The 23215-nt window shown below is 40.3% G+C and overlaps 1 protein-coding gene and 1 long non-coding RNA gene across 5 annotated transcripts in view; one reads left to right on the top strand and one right to left on the bottom strand.

The window, feature by feature from the left end:
- Positions 1 to 2858: 2858 nt before the first annotated feature.
- LOC142391332 (uncharacterized) overlaps positions 2859 to 23215 on the top strand; it is a 397679-nt gene continuing 377322 nt past the window's right edge. The window contains exons 1-2 of the long non-coding RNA XR_012770535.1: positions 2859 to 2978; positions 3176 to 3235. This is a non-coding gene — a long non-coding RNA (uncharacterized LOC142391332). The remainder of the gene's footprint in view (positions 2979 to 3175; positions 3236 to 23215) is intronic.
- dmd (dystrophin) overlaps positions 10084 to 23215 on the bottom strand; it is a 215905-nt gene continuing 202773 nt past the window's right edge. For 2 of the 4 annotated variants that reach the window (XM_075477432.1, XM_075477433.1), the window contains 8 exons: positions 22886 to 22951; positions 20661 to 20726; positions 18764 to 18922; positions 16758 to 17001; positions 14927 to 15041; positions 14728 to 14811; positions 14317 to 14342; positions 12190 to 12280 (listed from right to left, as the gene is read on the bottom strand). In XM_075477432.1, the coding sequence (XP_075333547.1) occupies positions 14320 to 14342; positions 14728 to 14811; positions 14927 to 15041; positions 16758 to 17001; positions 18764 to 18922; positions 20661 to 20726; positions 22886 to 22951 (757 nt within the window). In that variant the 3' untranslated portion in view covers positions 12190 to 12280; positions 14317 to 14319. Of the gene's footprint in view, positions 12281 to 14316; positions 14343 to 14727; positions 14812 to 14926; positions 15042 to 16757; positions 17002 to 18763; positions 18923 to 20660; positions 20727 to 22885; positions 22952 to 23215 lie in introns of all 4 variants that reach the window. The other 2 variants (XM_075477434.1, XM_075477435.1) reach the window with 1 other exon arrangement.

Here is a 23215-nt window from a genome sequence, read left to right as displayed (position 1 = left end):
CTTCGTGTTGCTTTTTTGTTCAGATAGCATGTTGTATATAAGGAGGTTGAGCAAAATTCTATCCAGGCTTTATTGCAGCTCTCATGAATTATTAGTTTTCTTTTTGTCCCCTCCCTTGGGATAGAAAAATCAGGAAAAGCTGAAATGAGCAGTTATATTTAATAACAATGAATTAGGCTCTGACAAAATTGGACTTTTTCAAATTTTCAAATGAGCAAAAAGATAAAAGTGACTGTAGAAACTTTAGGTAGCAGGCGAAAGTGAGGGCACTCACTCAAGCTTATAATAAACTGTAGCCGAAGACTTCATTTCATAAAAGTCTTCAAAGTTTGAGGGTTTTCTGGAGAAGAGTCCACTAAACTGTCTATTTCTCAGCTTCTGAAGAAACTGGAAAGATAAAATAAAAACATTTCAAGCGGGGTTAAACCTGAACTAATAAAGAAACTAAAGATCCAACGTGTCTCATGGGGAGCTGTTTATAGCCAGTTTTTTAGTGCCACTAAAACAAGGTCCAATGAAAGTACAGTATACGTAGCAACATCTTGGTCAAACTTGACAGGAGTAGAACAAAACTATTTTAGTCTGGTTGTCTTGAACTTTATTGGACAAGAATGAAATATTTCAAACATATATATTTAACAATGTGCAGAATAAACTTTAAATAACAACATTTGAGTCGAAAAAAGAAGATGGGTTTGCAGTTTTTTAGAAACCTATTTCCTTTCACAATGTGGTATCAATGGAAAAGTGCACAATTTTACTGCATTAAACCATCGATTCTTGATAACTGAATTCCAAATATGGACAAATATGTCATGATATCGCTTACTTAGCTAATCTTGTTTGTATGTAATAAAGACTCGGCATGATATATAGCAGCCCTTTTTTCACTTTTTGGAACTCATCATTTCTAAGGACAAAGTTAAATGCATGAGGATCAAACCCAACAAGTACCTGGGACATGTCAGCAGGTCCAGGAAACGCAGGAAACAGCAAACTGAGAGCCAAATAGAAACTGAGGCATCTGCCAACAAATCAGCAGCAGCTGAAGCTGATCAGCTTCCTGCTGTGCCATAAGGTGATCCCATGTTTCAACAAAAGACATCAAACAACACCTGAAGCTGCATTACAGAGAATAAGAGATGTGGAAGCAGCATCAGCCCACTTCTTGACTTTTTAGTTTATATTCAAAGATTAGGAGAAACACAAGTGGTAACATAATAATGACTTGTCATTATCTGGGAATAAACCAGTTTTGATCTTTTTCCTTCATCTGATAACATACACACTGGGAGACTGGACACTCCTACCGGGATTTATGTTTTTAATAGCTTCTTACCTTATTTGTAGCTCAGCTGTGGATTGCTTGTCTCCACTCACTGAGAAGACTCACCCGTCTGAGACTCAGGCAAGACCCGTACGTCTGAGACACAAGTTGGTGCAGAGATCTTGACATGTCTGGTTGCATTGAGCCCGTTGCATAGTGTTCAGGTAGACGGGCAACGCCTCCCTGTTTCTCCCGTTTGAATGAAGTGGAAAATTCATCGAAACTGAAATCAGTGAAAGTGACAGTTCTGTGTGAGATATCCAAGTAAATATGCTCTTGAGAACTGAGAGGACTGTAGTGATGATGAATTATCATCTAATGGCAGAACACCAAAGTCTGATTCAGCCAAAGTTTGCAGCTTTTAACGTAACAATCAACAAAACGAGACACTGAAACTAAAGACAGCTGCACAGCTGGCCGAGCATTGATGGTGTCTGTGAGTCACAGCAAAGGGATCTGCAATGCATATGAAGCAGGAATTTAAATGGTATATTTTAAAAAAAACTTTTCTTCCCAATTCCAGAGGGCAGGACGGTATATCAGAAAGTTACAGTTAGTACACTGTAACGCTTCACAGTAAGTGATTTCACTGTCAACGTGAAGTATGTCAGCGGCCTCTAACATTTCCGTAGAGAAGGGAAGAAGCTTTAGAGCAGCTGCTGTTCCCAGCCAGTCTCCCATCGCTTAGCTTCGGAGATGGGACAACAGGGGCCAGGTTCAGGGTGGTAAGTGCAGCCTGCATGTGAGAAATCACCTGCCATCCGGCGCTTCTTTTCGGCTGGCCTGCAGCCTTGATAGTCAGCTGTTGCAACACTGTTACAGATGAAACAATCTTTACATCTTCAACAACACGGGTCACAGTCACGACTGCTCAGCAGAAGTCGTCAGCACAACAGTTGGTGAGATAGATAAGAAATTCTTTTGTAATTCTATGAAGAAGTGCAGAATGATTCATCTGATTTGTCATATTTCTGTTGTGAAAAATGGAACAAACACACGCAAATATTTCATCATGAGGTCTTGTGAAACCCACTGGACCGCTCAACCCTGAGCCGCCACAACAAAACAAGGTTTTATTTATGATTGATAATCAATCTGAAGTGCTTTTTCATTTAATTGTGCTGTGCATATCACTTTTCTTGCAAGAATATGTTTAAACAAAACAAAAAAAAATTACATTTTCACAAATGTACTGGCGTGATGGACTGGCGACCCATCCAAGGTGTACTCTGCCTCTCGCCCAGTGACAGCTGGAATACGCTCCAGTCCCCCTCGCGACCCTAAATTGGATTAAGAGCGTGCAGAAACTGGATGGATGGATGGATGGATGGATTTTAAAAACTGTGTTGACTGCGCAGTGCTGACTTCACCGTGACTTTCAGAAGTTGTGTAACATCTCCTTTCTCAATGATATATTTGCATATCTTGCATGCACATTCTCTCAAAGAGTTTAGTTCCGATAGTATTTCATCAGATACTTCCCATCTTTGTGGACAATATATAAAGGATTGACTCAAACCAGGTTACAGCTTTAGTGACCTTCCTGCACTAAAGACTTCTCCACCAAGTGGTCGACTCACTGGATCAACCTCAGCCTCGGCGGGTGAACCCATAAACCTACAAACCTCTCCACAGCTGAGCAAGAAATAAAGTAAGTGACCTTGGGAAATGTTTAGAGGAGTTTGTCTCTGCTGATTTGAACAAAGGAAAGCTCATATTTCACTCATAATAATGGCCTAATTATGTATAAAAACAAAAGGTGTTTGGCCATCAGTTTGTATTTATCCATTTTCTTATTTCTATACTTGTAAACTGCAACCTCTTTGTTGTTTTCTCTCCATCTGACAGCTTCTGACCAAACCTCTGTGCACCAACTAACCGACCATCCAAACCAACTAACCAATCAAGGTAAGTGACCGACACGACAGAGTTTCTCATCAGAGTTGCTGACCTCATTACATTAGTTCACAATGTTTCAGGAAACAGCTGCATGAGATCTTTTATGTTAAGATGTATCATAATCTCTCAGCAGTTTGTAATCTGAGTTCATAAAACTTGTTCTGTTAGTGTCATTAGATCCGGAGGAGAAGGCTCCTGCTCATTTTGCTCCCAAGTTATATTTGTTCTGCTCGAAATTCTCTGTAAGAATTTTTTTTTTTGAAGAACGTTTTTCTTCAACAGTGAACCATGAAGATCCAGATCGTTGCCGTGCTGCTGGTGCTGCTCTCTGCAACAGAGCCATCTAAGGCTCTGAGCTTCTATGACAAGCATGTCGTCCGGCAAATGAATGTCAGGGATTGTAATTCCAAAATGAAGCCAATCAATAATGTAATAAGAACGTGCAAAGATATCAATACCTTTATCTTGGACCCAACAAAACAGTTAGATTCCATCTGTACCCAATCTGTTCACCCTGGAGTAAGTTATGAGCGTTTTGAAATAATTGACTGTGAACATGATAGAATGAGCAGATTCCCAAATTGCCGCTACAAAGGTGAATCTCTCCACGGCACAAATCTTAAAGTCGATTGTGAAAATGGAAAACCTCTGCACATGATAAGTATAGCTAAAGGATAAAGCTAAAGGAACAGGAATTACTTTGTTCACCTCCAATTAGTTTTTGTTTAGGTGAAGAACAGAGGTTACAATTCCAATACAAAGAACTCAAAGTTGTTGCATTTTCACCGTTATCTTCTTTATAAAAAGCCTACCCCGTCTCATGATAATTTCACTGTTTCAGCCTGAGCTCTGCTTCATTTTAACTTTCAGTATTCCTTGCGAGAATCCTATTTCCTTTGATGATGTGGTATCAATGCAGCAGTGCACAATTTTACTGCATTAAACCATCGACACAGAAAGAAATTAAAAAATGATCAAGAAAAAGTAAAGAAACATGACAAAGACAAAGAAAGTTCTGTCAGATTTCATCCAATGTTTTAGACAAGCAAAATACATACTTTGATGATTTTTTAATTTGCTTTTTTTGTTGTTGCTTCAAGAACAAATGAGATGCAAAATAAAAGGCTTTTAAATATAACCTGCCAGTGTGAGTGAAGGTCTTTCTGTATCCCTTGTTTTTGCTGCTATCCTCATGGGTTTTATGGACATTTCACACTTCTGATTCTGATTCTTGAGAACTGAATTCCAGATCGACCAATTTGGAAACAAGTGGACAAATATGTCACGATATCTCTTACTGAGCTAATCTATGTAATAAGGACTCGGCAAGATATAGGCTGTGTCAAATGCAAAAGCAGTCCTTTTTTTACTTTTTGGAACTCATCCTTACCAGGTGCTGTAAGCTTTTTCTCTTCTCTACAATAACCAAAGAGGGCGCTGCTGTCCCATCAAACTTTCAGGCTGATTTATGGTCGCCTTCGGAGAGCCCTCTCCCGGAGACGCTCTGCATCACTTGCGTGCGTCGGCCAAAATTTCTATCTATCCGTCGAGGCGACAGAGACCGCAAGCGTTGTGATTGGTCGGCTAACAACATCATTTCCGGAGTCACTTTTCCTCCTTCCTCTCAGAACAACAACAGCGCCATTTTTGAAAGAGTTTACCGTGTGCCGGTCAACATTTGGTCAAAATTATTTGCATTTCAAAATCAATAAGCTCCAACTCCAACAGTCTCTCTCTCTCGGTCGCCATTGTTCACTGTGAGGAGTGGAACAGAGCCGGAAGGTGAACAATCAATCAACGACTTTCACGATAGACGTCGCGAGATTAGGTCGTTTAACGTAGAGACGCCTACTGATCGGGAGGTGAATTGCTTTGCGTATTCGACAGCCCGACGTAGAACTTCGAAAGGACGGAGAGCTGACGGAGAAGCATACTGAGGCCTTAAGGAGCAAATTATTTTAGTAACTGATCCCAGATCTGCTGACATGTCCCAGGGACTCCTTTGCTTTTATCCTCACACATCCAACTTTCTCCTCGTCTATTTCTTAACAACCATAACCCGCTGATGTGGGCTCAGGAATAAAGTTTCCAAGGTTTTACAAACACAAATAAATAAATGACAGACATTTCCTGAGGCCAGATAGAAAAATCACTTGCAGCCACTTTAAACTGTCAAAAAAGAAACTTTACATTTTAACAGCAAACACTGAGAGGTGCTCTGCACAAGAAACACTTTTACTGGTGGACGTCTTAGTAAATGTTGCTGATGACTCTGTGATACTTTTACCTTTTGAAACTAAATCAAAATCTGCAGCCCCAAATGAACATTGGCATGATATACGCTGTGTCAAATGCAAAAGCAGTCCTTTTTTCACTTTGTGGAGCTTATCCTTTCTAAATGTATGAGGATCAAATCCAACAAGTACCTGGGACATGTCAGCAGGTTCTTTACACATTCAGTGGATCACACCACAGAGAAACTATTACAAACATTAACATATTTAAACACAAGACACATACCTTACTCAAACTTACACTGTGTACATCTCCAGCTTCGTCCATTACTGTTGATAACAAAGTATTGTTTACTGTTATTCACATAAGAAAATTGGCAAAACACCACAGGTCATCACAACACTCCAATTATACAACACGCACCAAATTTGCACAACAACAAGACTTGTCTTTAATCTCACCCTGGACATGCACAAGCCAAGAATGGGAAAAGGAACCATGAAGGAGACCACACCAAGCCAGGGATACCTGCTGAAACCAACAAAAAAATACCCAAGCAATATCATTCTTAAGATATGATACAACTCAGTCATTGACACATTTAAATCAGAATTATATTCTCAATTTAACAGGGAGCCAATAAAAACTGCATACATCTCATCACCACTCTTGCTGCAACAGCTTACATCAGCTGGAGGCTTTATCAAACAATTTCTCACACAGCCCAATAATAAACAATCAATAATGTGTCACAGAACTTTAACTACATTTTCTGATTAAAAAAAAAATATTGCCATATAACTCCTCTTCTGTCAAAGGTCCTTTATCTTTGTATTTGAAAACAAAAACATAGCACTTCTGTGTGTAGCTACAGTAAAGCTTTCCATACCTGACTTTGTGCAGTTTGGAGGCTTCAGGACTGGGAGCTGAGCCACACACTTCTCCTTTCAGAGGATACAAACGCTCAAACAAACAAACAAACAAACAAACAAACAAACAAACAAACAAACAAACAAACAAACAAACAGAAACACCTTCAGGTGTCCATTTGGACTCTTTAAAGCGGCACTATGCAACTTTTTCATGGTCATAAAATTGCTTGGCAATCATCAGATAGCTTGGCTGACCCGTTCTGATGAAAACGGTGACATTTCCATCTCCATCTGGTGGCCCTAGCCCGAAACAGCGCTTGCAACTTTGCCTGTGGCGCCGCGTGCTTTGTTTACCTCTGGAAGTCTCGCGACACACGAGAGCCGAGAACTACTGCTTCACGGCAGGTCTAAAGGGCTCTGAGCCGAGCCAGGGAGCCTGATAAGACACACCTCTCTCCATTAGCTGTCGACGGCTAAATTGAATGTGGTTAGCTTCTAGAGTAGTAATATATAATATGGCTAGACTGTCGCCTTATTTTCTACGGAGCTCCCCCTACAGCTTTGGGGTGTGTATTGCATGGTAAACAAACCCGGTATTACTGAAAGTTGCATAGTGCCGCTTTAAGGTCATGTTCACACCACTCTGGTACAAGACAATTCCAGGGATGTTGTGTGTTCTCCCATCAGATGGATGAAGCACAAAGCCTTCTCCTGGTACAGCCCCCTTGAGGTGTCTGATACTTAAGAGAACATTTGAAAAGAAGCATCGCTAAGCTCGCTGACTGCATAGGCTCCAAGCACATCACTGATGAAGCCCACTGAGTGTATAGCCTCGTTTCCACTATGCAGTCCGGCAGGGCCGGCCCAAGCCTTTATGGGGCCTTAAGCAGAATTTCATTTGGGGGCCCCCTACCATCACCTCAGCTCCAGATGCCTCATTATTCCATAGGCTACACTGTTATGTGTGTAACGGACCCACAATCATTAGCATTATTTGTAATCATCTTACATTATACAGGTGTCATTCTTGTTTTTAACCTTAAAGGGATAGCAAACTCATAAATATGGTTTCATTAACTTCTACATAAAGAGTGATGTATAAGTATGGCTCATTAATTTAACTATTTGAAAGTAACATCAGCAGGCTGGAGAATGCATTTATAGTAAACACGTTAAATAGTTTAATTTCTTTCAGATGTGCAATGGTGTGCAAAATGTTCAAAATCCAAATACAAAATAGAATCAAATTACATTCACATTATCTTACAGAAAAATAAAGTTGTAATCAAAATTAAATACTTAAATAATAAATACAATACTTAAATAATTTTGCCCAACGGTGGCAGCAGCCAACAGGAGGCATAAATTAACCTAGTATTAGTATTTTGTCAAATTTTTTTTTTTTTTTCTGGTGTAATACAATTTCATTTAAATTATTCAATGTTATTTTAATTTCATGTATATATTTACTTTTTTATCACAACATCTCGGTGCTCTCTGGGGCCCCCTGGTGGCGTGGGGGCCCTAAGCGACCGCGTAGTTGGCATATGCCTTGGGCCGGCTCTGCAGTCCGGTACGGGTTGGTTCAGAACGGTTCGCTTATTTCTTCCCATGGAACCCGTTACCATTTTTGTAACCCTTCTGCTTGGGGTACCTAGCACACAGGAACGGTCTCGTACGAAATTCTGTTCCCCCGTGAAAATCTGTTCCCCCTGTGTCGGGAGCGCGCTTTGCAGCCAGAGAGGCGGATCCGACCATTTTGGCGGCGCTTCTCATCGGTTTCTCAGTTAAACGACTCTCGTAATCATGTTGTAACTTTCATTTCAATCGACAGTTTCTGTAAAAAAGAAAAACAAACCTGTAAAATAAACTAGAAATAAACCTACTTGTGTGTGAGTTCTTCTGGCACGTTTTTTGAATCGCAAAGAGAATCAGTCTTTTTCCATCTTTTGTCATGTTCACTTTAGCCTGACAAACATCAGTCAGCCAGCAAACACTGTCTTCCAACACATTGTGTGTATTTATCATTTTTATTGACGATATAAAAGGATGGAAGCTAGCTGATAGCAGGACACGAAAAATTAGATAATAAGCTCTAGCATTTATATAAAATATCCTAAAATATTTCTCTATTATTGTGTAATGTATGAGGACATACCTCTTCTATTTTCAAAAGACAAAAACTGCTTTTAGAAACATCAAATACAATGTTTCAGCCTGAAGCTCATACTTTGTAATGTTTTGTTACCTCATGGGCAGGGATTAACTAATCATCTGGAGATTTAGGTCGTTCAGTTATACCATCGTACACAACTATCCTTGAGAATTTGAAAACATTTGCTCTTTATTTGCCAAAGTTACCAGGGGGGGGGAACCAAATACTTCAGCTGCCTGAAATAATCTGTTTTTCAGGCACCTGAAATATTTGGTTCCCCCCCTGGTAACTTTGGCAAATAAAGAGCAAATGTTTTCAAATTCTCAAGGATTTGTTGTCCATGATGAGAGGAACAAACACAGTAAGGGACTTCCTGGTAAATTAATTTGTTACCATGTTATGTAGGGGAACAGATTCCACCCCAATCCATCCTGGTCCTATACCAGTCCCTATATTTATAGGGAATGGACCCACAGTTCTTCTGCCTAACTTAAAACAAAGAAACAAAAAACAAACAATTATTAACCTACAAATAAATTCTGTAAATAACCCCCCAAAATATAAAGTAACCCGAGAATAAATTTAAACAAAATTCAAAGTAAAGAAAGATAAGGAATAAATAGCTCCAACAGCTTGAATACGTGGCAAGAGGGGTGAAAATCAGGTAAAGATCTGACCCCGTGTCCTACCACCCCACCCTGTTGTGACAGAAATATCTGACCAAAAGGACAGGGGAGCCTGGAAACTAAACAGGGAACTGGGTGATTGTGAATGAGTGCAGCTGGGGACAATGAACAGGTTATGTGAGTGACAACTAATGAGCTGGTATGTGAAGTGAGGGGAAAAGCAATGGCAAAACATGAACTCAAGAACCAAAACGTAACCTAAAACATGATAAAACATAACTAAAAACATGGGGAAAATCCCATGGGCGTGACAAAGGTGGGATGAGGCTGGACTTTGCCGGTCAACCCAGAATTTCTAATTTGGTAAAACCCAATTTAGTTTTTACAAAAAACATCATCAGCATAGAATGTGGAAGAGTATAAAAGTTCTCACTCTGATTCCATTTGGTGTTCATAAAGCAGCCCTGCAGCTGACTGGCTTATTACTATAGATCTGTGCCCCATGAGAGCTGTTACATCCGTAAATACAACACGGCTCTATGAGATTAAAAAGGAAGACGAGTGATATTTTCAGCAGTTTCATGCAACAGCTTCATGCTTGGTGTGCTGGTCATGAAACTGTAATTCTGCAGGGACTATTATATTTGCGCACGGTCTAATCTTAGTATAATAGTAAAGCTTGTTTGAATGAATGATGAGGAACATAATGTAAAATTGGCCAAATTATGAAAGACGTCATGATTTTAACAGACGGATGAGGCCAGTGACGTTATGCACCATGGGAGTGAAAAAGGGATTTGTCACATGATCCAACGTAGTCAGATTGCTGTTACAAAATGTTTTAAGCATCACGGGGGTAATTTCATATGACTGAGATAGTGGTGTTTAAGGGTGTATGCGGAAGCTTTCTGTTAACCTGGGGATAGTACAATGGCCTGATATGAATTGGAACAAAAAAAATTAGGCAAGTCAACATAACTGCGTGCTTTATTGATACACAGTAAAGCATTTTATAATACAGTAGTAAGGCATACATTTGGTGCAATCTGATATGTTGTGAAAATACAGACGTGTTACTTGGATGTTGAGCCGAGTATGAGACAGAAAATTAAAAGCGAATTAAACTAAATTCGAGTTCCGTCTGAAAATAATAAAAAAAACTTTTTGGATCATGCTGTGAGAATGTAATGCCAAAAATGTATCCATTCTTTATTGTTAATGGATTAAAAAAAAAGAGAAAAAAGGGCCTTTCATTTAATTAAACGCGACCATTCGGAGCACCTCACACACAACGAAACCAAACTGCCTTGAAGCCAAATGCGCAGTGTAACGCTGGCAGAATAAACACTTCCACACTCATGAAACACAAAAGATCTGGCATGTTCAGGGTTAACAGTTGTGCACAGATGAATCAGATGTATGTATTATTCTTGAGGAATAATAGAGGAATAGGAAGTCGGATGGACTTGAAAAATACAGTGAATGAATTCGAGCCTGGAGGCTCCTGCAGTGCAGCAAAGATGCAAGGAGCGATTACTACATCAGATGTGAATTAATCAGCCAGAAGTGATCAGTTAAGAAACAATCCGAGTGTGCAGAACTGATGTATGAAAAACTAAACTACCAAAACTTCACACGAGGTAGAGCTTCCCTTTACCCAGGCCACCTCAATGCAAACATTTCTTTTTTTTTTTTCTTCCCAAATACAATAAATGTTAACAATCTGAAAAAAACTAGCAGCCTCATGAATTTGTAGTGCTTGGTTGCTAATGAGAATAGCGTTCCTACTGCTGATAAGGAGGACAGAGTGCAGAACCAACAGGCTAAATAAGACACCTGAAAAAGAACCTAAGGCAAAACATTAAAAAAAAAAAAAAAAATCAAGTCAACAAATAGCTAAATACGCTTCAGTGTAAAAATGTTTCTGTTCACCTCCAGGTCCAAACCGCCTTTCCTTCATAATGCTAAACTGTGAAAGTGTGAACGCAACAAGCAGATTTAAGGATACAGAAAAAAAAAATATGAAAGCATGAAAAGATGTCCACAGGAAAAAAAGAAAAAGAAAAAGATCGGCTGACAGGAGCGGGTTACTTTCCCATCGTAGGGGCTCAAACCAGTACCCTGAAATAAACCCGTTTCACTGTCAATCTTACTTTAATGATGCCGAAGTGAACGTCCTGAAAGCTGCCCCAGTGGAGTATTTTGTTACATTCAGAATTGTTTATCATGCTATTCACTTGCATCTAGAAACGGAGGATCCATCCTTTTCTTTAAGCTCAACTCAGAATAGTTAAAACCCTGCTGCTCCAGTTTTGACTTCTTTATAAAACGTTTTATGCTGATGGTCAGTAGTACGTCCGCAGCTGCAGGAGGTCGGTGACATCAGACTCGCACCAGCTCCAATTCTGTTCAAACGGTTTTTAAATGACTTCGCCGACTGGCCTCAGTTCTTAATGGGGCCTCGTAAAGGGTCTGTTCGCTGCACACACAGACGGGCAGGATGGCTGAATGAAGAATGTTGGTCTAACACACCCCCCCAAAAAAACCCAAATCTTATTTAATATTAATAATATTAGGCACCACCACTCACACATACATATACTCAAACAGACGCACACAGTTGAAAACATTTTCCTCTTTAAAACACGTTTCATTTTTACAATCATTATCTTAATACAAATGTCTGAAATGCTTCAGCCGCTTCACCGACTCCAAAGAGCGAATAAACACCGAGCGCACTTTGTATTCTCCGTCTCTCCCTTACAACCCCCACCCTTGGTTTATACAATTGCATAGAAGTTTTTAAAACCAGCCTTTGTTAACAATAATATAACTTCAGGACATTTTAAGAAACTACTGAAATCTATCCAAATTATAGTATTTCCTTTTTTTTTTTTTTTTTAAACTTTATTTACCTGTTGGCGGAACAACAATTCCTCACAAAAATAGTCTTTATGTTCTCTTTGCAAACAGTTTTCAATCCAGTTGTTCTGACTAGAAAAAACATGCAATAAAGTTGGAGGAGGGGAGGAGATTAGAGGGCGGGATCAAAAAGGTAGAGTCTGCTGCTGTTTGGTACTCTGCTCGTCCGTCACTGCGTTGACCAACGACTCCATGGCGCAGCCGAGATAGTCAGCCATGTAGCACAAACTGACAAAGCTGGGGCCTGAGGGGGGAGAGAGAGAGAGAGAGAGAGAGAGAGAGAGAGAGAGAGAGAGAGAGAGAGAGAGAGAGAGAGAGAGAGAGAGAGAGAGAGAGAGAGAGAGAGAGAGAGAGAGAGAGAGAGAGAGAGAGAGAGAGAGAGAGAGAGAGAGAGACAGAGAGAGAGAGACAGAGAGAGAGAGAGAGAGAGAGGAGACACTACTTAGGGAAAACATACTCACACAATATCAGATCTCCCTGATACGGATTTATTTTCTCTTTCAGAAAACGTATCCACAGCTGGAGGATCGCGTTAGAACGTTGAACAAACTCTGCGTTTAGATTTTCACTTTTTTTTTTTTTTGGAACCACGGCCCGAAGACGAGTGGCAGCCGTCTTTCAGCCGGTGACAGTAATCCGTCTAAGATCAAACATCAGTTAAAGCTCTTTTGAAGACCACGGCTGGATTACGAAATGAGATTAGCAGCTAAGCAAGCTCTGTCCAACTGAGAGATTTCAATCTTTTAACCTCGCTGGAACACCAATTTAAAAGGTGAACACACAACCTGGTTGAGGCAGTTTATGTTAAGAGTTCAGGATTAAAGTTCCTGAAGAAAAAAACATCCCTTCACTAATCAGCCAGTGTAACCACCATACAATATGTCCCTGATATTCAGCAATTATTCTATAAATCGTTTTAAGAAGCTCAGATCTTGAACCAGAATGGACGTTACTGAATGAACAGCTTGCAATAAATAGCAGATTCTCAGCTGAAGGAGAAGGTGAAATATCAAAATTATTGAATTGTGTCACTAAAGTTTTGCGGTTACAGCAAAGGAACAATTAAGTTGGGTGTCGCGTTGCTATAGGAACCACGCTTTCAATTTCTCACAGAGATCAAATTTTTACATCTTGTCCCGAATAACAAGAACAGAAGTCAGTTCAATACATCTGATTTTGGATGCAATACAGATTAGAAAGTTAATTATATACTGTAGATTTGTTTATAGCTGATGTTTATTCTCTATTTTTATTCTATTTGCTTGTTTTTTCCTTTAATTGTTTACATATCTTTTATACTGCACGCTGTTGCAACACAATAATTTCCCAAATTGGGATGAATAAAGTACTTATCTATCTATCTATCTATCTATCTATCTATCTAATCAGTCAAGGTCTCTTTACCATAGAATATTCAATCAATAAAAATGTACTTTAATCAATTCAATTCAATTAAATAACTGCAATTGCCCTGTACTATTCACCCTTTCACTCTTCTGTTTGTTATCATGTTGTATTTGAAGGTGTAAATCTCATTAGTTTTTATTTACTTGAATCAATTCAATTCAATTAAATTACACCAAACAATAATAAATAATAAGCACACAATTACTACAAATGTCTTCTCAAGGCACTTCAAGGAAACAATCCAATTCAAGCCAATGAGAATCCAATTCATTGTAATACAATCATATTCCAATCCAATTCGATTCATTCATTCATCCCAAATTAAATCTTGAATTGAAGACCGAAATACGTTTGGCATGTCTAACATGTCTACTCCTATTTGATGTAGGGTCAGACATGTTAAATAACACCGCCTGACTGACTTTTACATCCATGCCTGACAAGAACACCAAGACTTTTATAACATGGCAAACTGTGGCCGAATTAAGCTCTGAGCTATAAACCAAAGTGATTGGTCCAAATATAAACTAATGGAAACAAAGACATAATGTTCCCACGCAGCTTATGCTGAACAGCTCCACAACAGTCATTCTGTGAAGAAAATACTTGCAGTGTGAAAGGAAAGAAAGCTTAAGAGGAAGGTGTCTGACATGGTTTGTCATTTCCAGTATGCATTTCGTCTCTTTGTTTGTATGTTTTGTGCCAAAAGAGTCACATCATCAATCCACTTAATAAGCCATGCCTTAACGACCTTAGCCGACGTGACGTCTGAGAACGATGACGGTTCAGATGCTGAATTCATGCAGTGCAAACGGCCTTTAAAGTACAGTGGCGAAATGAGAAGGTGGAAGAAGGGATCTTTGAGCCACTAACCTCTCAGTGATGTCCCCTTCTCCCTTCTGGCTCACGGCAAAAAGCAGCGAGAAAAGAAAGAGGGGAAAAAAAAACAAAAAACAGCCTTGTTTTAGTGAGACAAATGGCTCATCAGCTTTGACACTTTTCTTAGTTTATACAGTTGCAACTGTGCAAATTCAAAAGGCAAAATAGGGAGATATTGTATGAAAAACTAGAGTTTGAGCACTGTCCTTAGATACCATCATAAAAAAACACGCGCAAACTACTGACTGTAATCAAATCTTTGCTTATCGTTGTAGAAAAGAATAGCACGTTACTGAATCCTTTTTAGACAGAGCGAAGATGCTCTCATGTCAAACATTTCTGTTTATAAAGTATTTTCCAGATACAAGTTGAGCGAGATGACCACGTTAAGTCAGTGCTTCGTACCCTGGCTGTGAGGGAAAGTATTGTTGAGCTGTTCCATCACTTCCTCCAGCCCAGAAGCAGAGGGGCTGGACAGCTCATCGTCACCTGAAAATAATGAGGAGAGGTTTTTGTTTCTCTGTTCAAAATTCTATTCGTGTAATCTATGCTCCTTGAATTGTGGCTGCATATTAAAGGATATCAGTGGGGGGGGGGGGTTTACCCATCGTATCAGTAGTTTGGCTGGCAGCCACACGGAGTAGAGGTAGGGAGGAGTCAGAGCGCTGAGATGAGGTTGAGGGAGAGGACAGTGCTGTGCCGTTCATCTTGGAATCCGTCTAACACACCCACAGACAAAAACAGCCACAGTGGTACATTAGAAACATACCATATTGCATGATACATTACGGAAGTTGGGTTCTTTTTAAAGCTGGACCTTATTTCTGGCATAAAATACGTTCATCTTCTCACCGATAACAGCCGCTGCAGCACAGCTCATTCACTCGGCTATCTTCACACTGAGTTTGCTGCTGCTAGTTTTGTGCAGCATGGCCGAATATTTATCAGATTTTGTTGACGTGGACGACGACTTTGAGTACGATGGACGTCCTTACCGGAGTGAATGAGCTGTGCTGCAGATGAGAGTTGGAACTAATTCCTCTTTTGTGGCTTAGCTCCTTAAATGAGGAACGTTCAAACAAAAGGGGCACAATAAAAATGCCAGGGTTGTTTTTTTATATATATATATATATATATATATATTATAAAAAAAGTGATTCCATATGTCACCTTTAAGAGATAGGTTTATGTTTTTTTATATATATCTAATTAAAGGGGCACTAGGTAGCATTTTCACCTAAAATTATAGCCTTCAGGAGTTTAACAAAGGTTAAACAAGTCAATGGTAAGCGAATGAAGCCTGTCTCGCTCCCAACAGGGGTCTGTATGCTGAAAATCCCATATGTAACTTCGGCAGGAGCGACCCGCTTCTGAAGTGTCGTGATGCGCGAGAAGAGTCGTTTGTGTTTACGGCACTTAGCTAGGTACTGTATGCTAGCTGTAGTTGTAGGCTATGTGTTCGCTTGCGTTGAAGAGGTAACATCAAGCGTTTCATATTCTGCCTTTCACAGTCTGAATATGAAACGTTCGATGTTGGCACTTCCCATCTTTGTGAAATTTCTCCAAGCGTGATCTTGTTCATCTACCATAGTGATCTGCGTTTTAGATCGTAAAGAGACAGGTGATGATGGTGCTCTAATTCCTCCTGAGTTCGAGACGTAGCCTAGCTTCAGAAATACACGGACTGACCTGATTAGAATAAGAATAGCGTTTTGATCCGAACAAGAATTGTTATCTACAAATGAAAATTGATTAATTTGTGATTGTAATCGGAATAGTGTAGAGCTACTCTGCGTTTATTGCGGCGTGTGTTGGTAGTGCCTGCGCGCATCTGTCTAAGATGTAACTTTTGTAAGTGTCTGCTAATACAAAGGAATCACTCCACGAATACACCATGATGAGGGAAGAATCCCATTCAAGATCAGCAACAGTCCATCCATACATCCATTATCTGCCGCTTGTCCGGGGATCGGGTCGCGGGGGCAGCAGCCTGAGCAGAGAAACCCAGACGAGCTGTCCCCGGCCACTTCCTCCAGCAACAGGATTATAGCATATTATCTTCAGTTCTCTCTTCAGAAAATCTCTGATTATAGTATCTTACGTGGGCAGTCTACACTTGTGAATCAGATAACCTAACTGCACTGACTAAATAACACAATGGCAGCATTCGCCACAATGGTTAGTTAGTGGGTGTGTACAGGTGGGCATTTTTACGACAGTGTAGAATTTCAGTTTGACCAATAGAGATCGCTATACTGCCGCTAAACTACCTTGTATCCCTTTAATCAATTTTTTTTTGTTCAACTGGTCCAAAGCAGTCCTTTGATTTGTAAGAACTTCCAATCGATCTATTCTGCGGTCATTGCCAAAGACGACGCACCATCTTGCAACCTCTCACGAGTTTGTGGTGGTTGTTAGTTGCTGTTGTACCGTACCTGCTCCAGCAGCTGTCTGAGCCTGTGCAGTTGGGACTCCAGTTGTTTGTTGTGATCTTCAAGTATCTGCATGCGGGCTTCCAAACGCCCTTTGTGTTGCCTCAGTAGTTTTGCCTCTGCAATGAGCTCGGCATCTCGCGCACTCTGTGGTGACATTGGGAGCATCTCGGGAGGTGAAGGCAATGGGGACAGTCCCTTCCTGTCATGGGCCTTTTTCAGACGGTCATACTCAGACTGTAATTTCCTGCAGAGAAGAGAAATTGTCCAACTACCATCTGCTATAAAATAATATAATAAAATAATATTTATAAATATACACACACACACAAATTAGCCACTGAGGAGCGGGGGTCGTGTTAACCGAATATTTTCCGTCAACGCTTTTTATCATTGTCATTTTGACAGATTGCAATTCACACCCCTGACCACTTGGCGGCGAGTGAGCATATTAATGAGCTATCGTCTTTCTTGATGCACGGCCTCGTTGGCTTCCCAAGGAAAAATGTCATGACAGCTGAGCCACTCGAGACATTTGATTCCGCACAAGCGGGCACGCAATTCAAGTCCGTGCGGACCAGAAGGAAGGTGTGAGAAGGTGTTCAGGCCACAGCAGGCGAACTGTTCGTATTTTAAGTTCAATCGTTTCATTTAGCTGTTCATATGTAGCCAGTGGGGCCACAGTCAGTGGTTATGTCACTGTTATGTGCAAGTGGTTATGGAAATTAAATGCTATTGAATATGTCATTATTATGATTTTTAAAATGAAAGCGACGGGTAAAAATAGATTGAGGGGATTTGTATGACCCGGTCACTCAAAATGACGGACAACGAAAAGGTCTAGCATAAAGCATAAAAACTAAAAAATTTGCCACATTTTTTTTTAGTGTGGAAAATTTTTTTACCACATGCATCTAAGGGGAAACATGTTACAAACTGTTACTGAAACATCTTTACAGGGGACTATCACGACCTTCTTTCAATACTGGTAATTCGTATACTCTATGATATTTATGTTGGCTCAAATTAGACTGAAGCCCTTTTTTTTTTACACCATACAAAAATGAACACTTCATGAATACGACATTATGAGGAATTATGATAAAGTTATGCACCAAAAGCAAAAAACACAGGGTAAGACACCTATTCATGAGAAATACAGTTATTTTGTGTACTTGGTAAATACACAATCAAAATACAGTAAAGACTTCTTTTGTGTCAGTTTTTGAAAAAACATTCATTGTTGCTATCGAAGATCTACATGGATAGCTTGTACAAACACGCCACAACTAGCTGCTGGCACAGCTCTATTCCAGCCACGTGATTGGTTTAGCACGGCGTAACTCTCGTTGTGATTGGCTATTCGTATTGTCTGTCAAAAGATGGACGAATGTAATCTATCGAAAAGTATATCGACCATGTTTCATATCTCTACTGAGGAAAAGTTATTCCTCGATGGCAATCGTTGTCCTTTTATCGCCCAGCCCTGGTATGGAGTAACACAACGTGACAGTGAGTGTCAAAACTCAAAGAACGGATTATTTCTTTCTACAGAGACATGATTTTCAATGCTAAAAGTTTTACCTAGGCCACGATTGACAGTCCTTTATTGTATGCTCCTTTATTTCTCTAATATTGTATCAACTGAGCATACTGAAAAGTCTGCAAATATTTCTGCAATAAATGCAATTCTGAAACATGTTAATGTCTAATTAATTATACAGTGCATTAAGGCTATGGATGATTTTATAGAAACACCAGTAGAGCTGCTGATTTACCGCTTTGTTATTCACCTGACAGCTGACTATATGACTTGGCTAACATATTTATTTGCATATAGAGTGCTTCTTATTCTGAATCTATTAAAACCTTTGGAACCCTTTAGAGCATCGGGTAAATAAAAAAACAGTTTTTGATGTTTTTGTCCCATCTTCGCCTAACTGCTTTGTCCCCAACATTAGCGGCAGCTGATTTATTTCCTCAGTTTCTCAGCCCGTGTGGTCACTGACCTGTTCTCCTGCTCGAGGTCGTTGAGGACCCTCTCCAGCTCGCCCTTCTCCTCCGACTCCATGGAGATGAGGATTTGGGCGGGGCTGCGGGGCTGACTGAGGGGAGAGCCTTGGTTCAGAGACTGGCAGTAGTGCTGGATCAACATGTGCTCGTCATCACTGCAGATACACATAACACATAAAACATGATGGGAAATGATGGCCACACACTCTCATCGTCATAGACACCGGTGTGTGCGTGTGTACACGCATGCATGCATATACACACACACGCCAATGCACATACTCAGAGGAAAAAGGAGAACACAGAAATCAAAAACTACATTAAAGAAGAGCGGGACTGTAACTCAGACGGCTAATCCAGAACACAGAAAGAGGGCAGGATTCGTCCACAGATTTAATTTGTCCTGAGATCCTCATGGAAAACTCGGCCCACCGTGAGTAATGAGACGCACAGCCTGCAGTGTTTGGGAGGAGTTTAAGTAGACCATGTAATTAAATGCATGTGCATTTGTGGCAAGCATAAAATAACGAATCAAATGTTGACCGTTACGACACATCGTCAAGCAGACTCTGATCTTACAAACGCATACGGTGATTTTGGCTATCTACATAAAAAAAAAAACAACGGATAATTAATTGAGAGAATTAGTTCACGTGTGCAGCTTACTGCTAGTGTGGACTATTCAATATACTTAACAGGGAAAAGACTGTCACCTGCAAATACCACATTTAGCTGGAGAGGTGTCGAAAGCCCTATCCTAGAGATCCTCTTCTTTGCATTCTCAAACATCTCACTTTTTAAGTCAAATGAAGCAGCAAAATTGTCAAGCTGTCAAAAATGACGAAACTTTGTAGCTCAAAGTCACAAAGGTGAAGGTGTGGACAGTGCTGTACTGTGTGTGTGTGTGTATATATATATATATATATATATATATATATATATATATATATAGAGATTTATACACTCAGCATTTCTCTTTCTAAAACATGTAGGGTCGAGTTGTTGCCAAAGAGCTCAATCTTAGTTTCATCTGACCACAGCACTTTCTCCCTCTCTGAATCATTTAGATGTTCAGTGCCAAACTTAAGACAGGCCTTCATGAACATGTGCCTTCTTGAAGGCGGGGGGGGGGGAGACCTCGCAGGCACTGCAAGATTTCAATCCAAGACGGCAACTGTGTCCTTTTCCAGTGGTGTTCTTGGTGACTGCGTTCCCAACTGCCTTCAGATAGTTAACAAGCTCCTCCCGTGTAGTGTGGGGCTGATCTCCCACCTTTCTAATGATCATTAGAGGCAAGATCTCGTGACGTGTCGCTGCCATATGCTGGACTGTCCCCGATGCTTCTGTGCTGATCCTGCACCTTCCTCCTCTTCCTCCTTATTTCATGGGTTCCGCTTAAGTACAAGAAGCCCTCAAATCCTTACACAATGGTATATATCTGAGGCCGGACAGCTTCACAACTCAGGCCTTCTGTTATTTGTGCCACTTTTGAAAGACATGCACAACAAGGCTTTTTTCCCCCCCACGGTTGAAGGGACACTTCAAGGGAAGACTGGTTGTAGACTGGTTGACTTGGCCCCTGGTTGTAGCTGAAGAGTTATTTCACTTTTGAATGTGGACCTCAAAATCCTCTGTAGGGTTAGTAAGAGCCAATACATGGCCGCTCGGATTACTTTAAATATGCATTTGTTCAGGAATTTGACGAGCTACTTTGGGAAAAATAAATAAATAAATAAATACAACAAGAGGGTGATGGTGAAAAACAAAAACGAGAGAAAATCAAGTATTTGATAAATGACCCATATGATGACGAGACAGTCGGAAATGGCATATACAGTTCACATGTAGTGAGTTACAAGGATGTGGCAAAACTAAACAAAAAGCCATTCTCACATGCTCTCATTGGGGGAGATATTTTCATTCTGATAAGAGCCATTACGATTCTCCATTTCTGCCAACCTGCGAAGGGGGAAGAAACAGTGCAGTCAGTCCCAAAACTAAAACAGAGGAGCAACTACCAGATGAGAAGCAAAAAAACTGTCTCATAACAGAGCCCTAATATCGCTGCTAAGGTTTCTATAGTATGAAATTATAGTCAAGCTTGTTCCAAAACTTCTTTCAGTACTAGTCAGATGTTTGCACCAAAACTGTGACTACCGTCTTGTTTGTTTGTGCTGCTGCTGCCGTATAAAAAAAAGAAAATGAGTGCTCCCTCGGATGACACAGCCCAAGGCGTAAGGGAGGACATTGTTGATGACACCGTTGATAAGAAGGGCCCGAAAAGTTCGGTGGTGTGGAGGTATTTTAGTTTTTTTTTTTAAGTCCGACACGAAACAGAGTAGTGTGCACTGCAAACTATGTCGAGCACATGTTCCGACAAAGACCGGGAATACCGCTAATCTTTTCCATCACCTGAAGCAGCGCCACCCGTTTGAGCACGGAGAACGCAAACTTTTTACAAACACAGTGCTATTCTTCCCCTGATAACCACACCTGTGCAGCAGCAACAGGAGACCACAGTGTCTGCTTTATACAGCGCTGTATGACAAAAAATCTAATTCCCTCTAATTTTTCATGTGTCTGGGCAAACACACCAGCTCCCTGAGCACACTGAGGACCACTGTGAGCAACATCAGATGTGCACGCTGTGGCCACACACCAGTATCACACCTGTTCAAAACCTTGGATCATAGCAAGTTACACGGCTTATTAAAAGAATCAAATCACAGCAGCAATTTCCATTAGTTTACTTTTAATATAAGCGATTTGGCCCACTTAAAATGAAAAAGACAAAAATCCTGTTGTTCATGAGATGTGTAGTATGTTATATGTGAGAGTCATGCTTGCAGCCTGCATGTTTTGCAGAGTAGACCTTTCTCACTCGAAAAATAAAAAAATCTCACCCAGTTTCACTGCTTGTTCTTCTGTTTGCACTCAGACAGCCATTCCATCTTAAAAGAACCGCATTTCTTTTTTACTTTGGCTTGGTGAAGGGGTGTGTCGCTGGTGCTGCCCGTTCGTTTCGCCATGATAAGTGGCGTCTGTTAACTCCTAACTCCGCCTCACTGTTGTTAGCTAGCTAACCTGCACTATCAATGCTCTGATTGGCTGCACAGCGTAAGTAAACCGTATATAGTGACACCTGTAACTCACTGCGTTACATTGAAAAATGGTACAGAAAAACACATTTTTGGTCTAATTAATTAGATTAGATTAGGTCTAGTATTAGATATTGATTAATACGTTTACTGTGAATTTTATTTTATGCGCTGCATAGATTTGCTTGTGCGCTGAGAATGTGCGAGCAGCTCAGAGGGAACATTGGAGACCGTGATGCAGTAGCTTACTGTATTGCAAAAGACATGCTACAAATAAGCACATTGGGAAAATAAGGAGTTCGAGTGGATGCTAAAAGCTATGGACCCGATATATATCGATTGATATAAAAAAAAACACAAAAAAAACCGTGATGTGACTTTTTCCCATACCGCCCAGCCCTAATGTCACTCTTTATGAACTTTTTATGTCAACACCAAAATATATTATAAATATATAATACATATATATTAACAAGAGAAGATTTGCAGACTGAATGTATCTGACATGCGTCTGAAAAGTAGATTTTTTTTTTCTTTACACACTGTTACAAACAAAAAAGAAAAACACTCTTTATCGACTTTGTCACATTGACATCTATTCGATTTGATACAATACTCTGGGGGGTGTCGTAGGGATATCATTTCTGACAAAAGCACAACAGAGTTCTCAAATCCTAAACTTCTGGGTCTATTAAGTGGAAAGATGAGGAAAATGTAGGCTTACGGATCCATGGCCCACTCCAGGAAAGAATTAGGACAACTGATCACGAGAATCACTGATATGAGTTACAGCTTCATGGGTTCATGAGCACATTGGGGGGCTAGGAAATGTCACATCAATCATATTCAATCAATGTGGTTATGGTGCGATAAGAAACAATTTGGGAAATTTTTAGGGTTGAGGACAGCGCTACGGAAAATGGAAAAAGTGGAGCAGGACAAAGACAACTTTAAACATGTTCTGACTGAAAACACTAAGCACATGCTACAAGAACCCGCTGAACGAAGACAGCACATTACCTGTTGGCGTAGTGCTCAATCCGAGTGTGCGTGTCATCGTGTGAGAGCTGAGGAGACGATCCAGGCCTGGGAGAGAGAAACAAACAAAAAAAACACAGAGGTTATTAATGCAATCAGGAGGGATTCGTTAATCCCAACACACACACACACACAAACACACGCTTAAAAGTCACATTTCAAGCAGGACAAAACACATGGCCTTGACTGATGGAAGACGACCTATCACGCACTGAGTACCTCTCACTGCGCTGCTTTCTGCACTCTGAACATGCCATAATGAATGGATTGACAGAATTTTCATCATTAACTTGCGATTCTCTTTCTTGGCAG

Source organism: Odontesthes bonariensis, chromosome 11 (assembly GCF_027942865.1).
Source record: "Odontesthes bonariensis isolate fOdoBon6 chromosome 11, fOdoBon6.hap1, whole genome shotgun sequence".
Classification (NCBI taxonomy): domain Eukaryota; kingdom Metazoa; phylum Chordata; class Actinopteri; order Atheriniformes; family Atherinopsidae; genus Odontesthes; species Odontesthes bonariensis.
This window is presented reverse-complemented; position numbering and strand designations above follow the sequence as displayed.